This window comes from Oratosquilla oratoria, unplaced genomic scaffold (assembly GCF_046742065.1).
Source record: "Oratosquilla oratoria isolate Oo_2021 unplaced genomic scaffold, ASM4674206v1 SCAFFOLD116, whole genome shotgun sequence".
Classification (NCBI taxonomy): Eukaryota; Metazoa; Arthropoda; class Malacostraca; order Stomatopoda; family Squillidae; genus Oratosquilla; species Oratosquilla oratoria.
This window is the reverse complement of record NW_027467473.1, coordinates 414,698-420,000: the sequence shown is the minus strand read 5'-3', so window position 1 is coordinate 420,000 and position 5,303 is coordinate 414,698. Positions and strand designations below refer to the sequence as shown.

General features: G+C 36.9%; 1 protein-coding gene across 1 annotated transcript; it reads left to right on the top strand.

The window, feature by feature from the left end:
* Positions 1–3,255: 3,255 nt before the first annotated feature.
* On the top strand, positions 3,256–4,038 carry LOC143022558 (serine/threonine-protein kinase PknA-like). Its single transcript, XM_076180827.1, has one exon. It carries the CDS (start codon positions 3,256–3,258, stop codon positions 4,036–4,038), a length of 783 nt encoding a protein of 260 aa, XP_076036942.1.
* Positions 4,039–5,303: the final 1,265 nt, after the last annotated feature.

Sequence of the window (5,303 nt, the reverse complement as noted above, 5' to 3'; positions counted from 1 at the left end):
CAAGATTGAATATAAAACACCAATAAGTAAAAGTGACCACATATTGATTGAACTGGAACTTAATGAAGAAAAATATATGAAAAGAAATGAACAAAATAGAAAAGGAAGAATGATGTATGAAAAAACAAACTTTGATAAAATAAGAGAATTCTTTCAAAAGGAAAACTGGGAAGAAATATACAAAGAAGAAACAACAGTAGAAGAGAAATGGAATATTTTGACAAAAATTTACAAAAAAGGAGTGGAAAAGTATGTCCCAAGACAAAAACAAGAAAAAGAATATGTAAAATGCTGGTACAACAAAAGTTGTAGGGAGTTAAAAGACAAAAGAGACAAAGCCTGGACCAGATGGAAAAAAGACAGAAGACCTGAAAAATGGAAAATATATACCTGTTATAGAAATGAATATGTACAAACGTGCAGAGAGGAAAAGAGAAAATATGAAAAAGATATCATAGAAAAGTGTAAAGATCAACCAAAACTATTCTACAGATTTGTAAACAATAAACTGAAAAACAAACAAGACTTGGAGAAATTAAGACAGGAGGGAGTTGAATACACTGAGGAAATGGAAATGGCGGAAATTATGAACAAACATTTTAAATCAGTGTTTACAAGGGAGAACATACAACCTGAAGAGAACGAATGGAAAGAGAAAGTCCCCCCTATGGAAGAAATAGAAGTAACAAAGAATGAAATATTAACACACTTGAGTAATCTTGATGTCAGAAAATCGCATGGACCAGATGAAATAGCAAACTGGATACTGAAAGAATGCAGGAATGAACTGGCAGACAAAATACATAGCATACTAAATAGTTCCTTGAAAGAAGGAAAAGTTCCAGAAGATTGGAAAAAAGCAAATATAGTACCTATATATAAAGGAGGAAATAAAGAAGAACCTACCAACTATAGACCAGTCTCTCTAACAAGTACAATAGCAAAAATTTGTGAAAGAATTATCAAAAGTAGATGGGTAAAATATTGAGAAAAAAACAAAGTGTTAAATCCAAGGCAATTTGGATTCAGACAAGGACGATCATGCGTCACCAATTTAATATGTTTCTATTCAAGGCTAATAGATATAATACAAGAAAGAGATGGATGGGCGGACTGTGCATTTCTAGACCTAAAGAAAGCTTTTGACAAAGTACCACATAAGAAGTTGCTTGAGAAATTAGAAACTGAATGAGGAATACAGGGCAAACTACTAAATTGGATGGAAGACTTTTTGCAAGAAAGAAAAATGAGAGTAGTGATAAGAAACCAGCACTCAAAATGGGATGAAGTAATAAGCGGTGTTCCGCAGGGAACAGTTCTGGCCCCAATAATGTTTGCTATATATATTAATGATATGGATGAAGGAATTGAAAGCTATATGAGCTTCTTTGCAGATGATGCAAAACTACTGAAAAGAGTGAAAACTGAAGAAGATTGTGAATCACTACAGAGAGATCTAAATAAAGTACAGGAATGGAGTAGGAAGTGGGAGATGGAGTTCAATACAAAAAAGTGTAGTATAATGGAATTTGGAAAAAGCAAAAACAGAATAACAGGAGCATATAAATTGGGAGAAGGAATAAAAAAAGTAGAAAATGAGAAGGACCTGGGAGTCATTGTTATGAATAATATGTCACCTGAGAAACATATAAATAAGATTTTTGGAGAAACTTATAATTTAATAAGAACAATCAAAGTTGCATTTACATACCTGGATGAAGAAATGGCGAAGAAAATCCTAATCACCCTGATAAGACCAAGATTGGAATATGCAGCAACGATATGGTCACCAAGTACAAACATTTTTATAAAAAAAAAAACTTGAAAGAATACAAAGAGCAATTACAAAATTGGCACCAACACTCTCAAAACTATCATATGAAGAGAGACTAGAAAAACTTGAACTACAGACACTAGAGTAAAGAAGAGAGAGAGGAGATTTGATAGCTATTTACAGAATCATGAAAGGCATAGAAATTACTGATAGAGAGAATCTGATAAAATGGGATGACAGAAATACAAGAGGACACGGAAAGAAAATAAAAAAAAGACAGCTATAGAAGAGATTTGAAAAAGAACAGTTTTCCTCACAGAGTAATAGACAGTTGGAACAAGTTAGATGAGAAAGTGGTGTGTGCAAAAACAATACATGAATTTAAAAATAGTTTAGATAAAATGAGATATGAAGACGGGACTGCACGAGCATAGCTCCCCTTCCCGTAAAATACAACTAGGTAAATACAACTAGGTAAATACATAGTCTCCCTCTCTGTCTCTCTCTCTCTCTCTCTCTCACACATACACACACACACACACACACACACACACACACACACACACACACACACACACACACACACACACACACACACACAGTTTCCCTGTCTGTCTTTCTCTCTCTCACTCTCTCTCTCTCTCTCTCTCTCTCACACACACACACACACACACACACACACACACACACACTCCTTCTCTCTCTAACACACACACACACGCTCAAGCACACGCACACACACACACACACACACACACACACACACACACACACACACACACACACACACACACAGTCTCTCTGTCTCTGTCTCTCCCTCTCACACACACACACGTATATATATATATATATATATATATATATATATATATATATATATATATATATATATATTTATATATATATATATATATATATATTTATACGTGTATTCATATACACATCCGCATCCATACACATACACGCATGCACATACACATATACATTCGTATACACATGCACATACACATACATACACGCAAGGTAACCACTTTGGAGAATAGATAAGAGGAGCGGGGCGCTTTCGTGTAATACATCGAGTGTAATTTGCGAGGGCGCTCTGCTCCGTTTGTTTATTTTCTAGGGTGGTTTCCATGCATTTATAAAACACACATTCCTAGTGTTTTTATTGCACATACATACACACACGCACACATGTGCACATACAAACAGTGTGTGTGTGTGTGTGTGTGTGTGCGTGTGTGTGTGTATGTGTGCGTGTGTGTGTGCGTGCGTGTGTGTGTGTGTATGTGTTTTAAATGAATATTTGCATTACATGATTGCCTTTAATGTCGTATTGTGTACTGTATACATGAACTTACCTTAATATTCGTCCTAGCATTTTGGACCTAATCTAAGCTCGAGCTAACGAGTCTTGACAAAGATGGCCTTGGACCGCAATTTGATTAAGAATTGGGAGTTCCTTTTTCTTTGGCACAAAAATGGAGAAACCACCTCAGCTGAATTGGATTGAGACCGACGTGATCAACAGATATCTGAAGAACGCAAGAAGTCATGGCGAAGGAACCTTTGCGAAGGTCTACCTTGTGCCAGTGGGGGACAGGAGAGTGGTCGCCAAAGTCTTTAAGAAGAAAAGGTTTCTGCCCGCCATGATTAAAGAAGCCGAGGCTCTGGCAGCGTTGTCAGGAGTTCCTCGGGTTCCAACTCTCTTCGGCGTTGGCAGAAACCCAGTCACTCTGGTCACCAGCTACGGCGGACGCTCTCTTTACAAGTTGATTCAACGAGGACAGCTCTCCAAATATCAGGCTGTCGACCTCGTTTTGCAAGTCACAGAGAGCGTCCGCCTTATCCATCTTCGTGGCTGGACTCATAACGACATTAAACAAGATAATATTGTCGTGACGAGGAACCGCGATCTTTGGAACGCGACCCTCATTGACTTCGGAAGCGCTGTTCGAATCGGCAAGGCCGTTTACAGCAAGAACAAAACCGGTCACATCACTTTTCCTCACATTGCTCCCGAACTTTTCAAGGGACGAGGAACTTCTTCTGGAAGTGATGTTTACTCGATCGGACATCTGTTGGCTTCTCTTATTGCCCAAGAAGATCGAAATGAGGAAATTTCACTTCTTATCGCAAGGGCAATGACTTACAAATCCGAGGATCGTATTTTAGTCGATGATCTTGTGCAAAAACTTCGTGATCTTCGATTCAACATCCTCTTGGACATCGTCACTGAGGAGCTTTCTTCACTCAAAATATGAGTCTTTTGACTATCAAAATCGTTATGAAAACTATCTTTGGATTACTTTGAATTGCGTGATGATCCAACATCTTTAATGACATCATCGTTGATACGCAACTTTGTTCAATCTGGACCATTGGAATTGATACTAAAAGTAACTTTTATAAGCTTGGACGTATAAAAGCTTTATATACACTGAAATGATGTAGTTTGAATTTTCTATGAAAAGCAATTTTTCATCAAGATTTGACCACATAAGATCGAATAAAACCACTCCCTGTCCAAAACCCGTCACAGCGAGAATAAAACTATTTTAGCAAAAAATAGAATTAAAAAATAAATAAACTGAAATTCGATTAGAAAACAAGAAAAATAACAAAGGAAATTGTAAGAGTATATTTCATATTGCGATGTCCACACATCTACACTTAAAAATGCTTTTACGCCTTGTTTATTAAAGATTTAACTTAAAATATCAACCCTATGGGGGTTTCCCTCAGCTGAATAAAATCACCTGGCGACAAATGGAATAATCGAAGAAATTCACGAATATCAGAAGAAAGATTTTTCATTAACTATTTCATTATATAGCAAAATAATTTAAACATATGTCCCAGTCTCAATAGGCACTTTTAATTTGTTCATATTATCGACTTAATCGATTAAAGGAGACAAAGTACTGGACCTATCATCAAAGGAAGAAAGAAGAGAAAAAGGTGACTTGAGAGCACTGCTCAGACCATCAAAAGGAGAAGATAAGACTGAGAGGAGACCTTTTGGTATGGGGCAGAATAGGAGAGAACGGGTCATAAACACCAATGGATGAGAGAATTGGGAAGGGAGAAGTGCGTGCCTGTGTGTAAGCGAGCGCGCTCGTGTTTTTTTTTTTCTGTGTGTGCCTGGGTGTGTGACAACGACAACAATGACAACAACAAGAACGACAACAATGACAACAACAACAAGATCGTCAACAATGACAACAACATCATCCATAGGTCACATAGGGTTGGGGTCGTGATGCAAACACACTCAAACACACACTCACAGACACACACACACACACACACACACACAATGTATATATATATATATATATATATATATATATATATATATATATATATATATATATATATATATATATATATATATATATGAGAGAGAATGTGGGTGGGGACGGGCAAACGAAGATGTGATGGGAATAGAGTTTATTGCCCTAACGTTGCGACCAACTTGGTCTTCTTCAGAGGACAGTTTATTGCCCCTAACGTTGCGACCAACTTG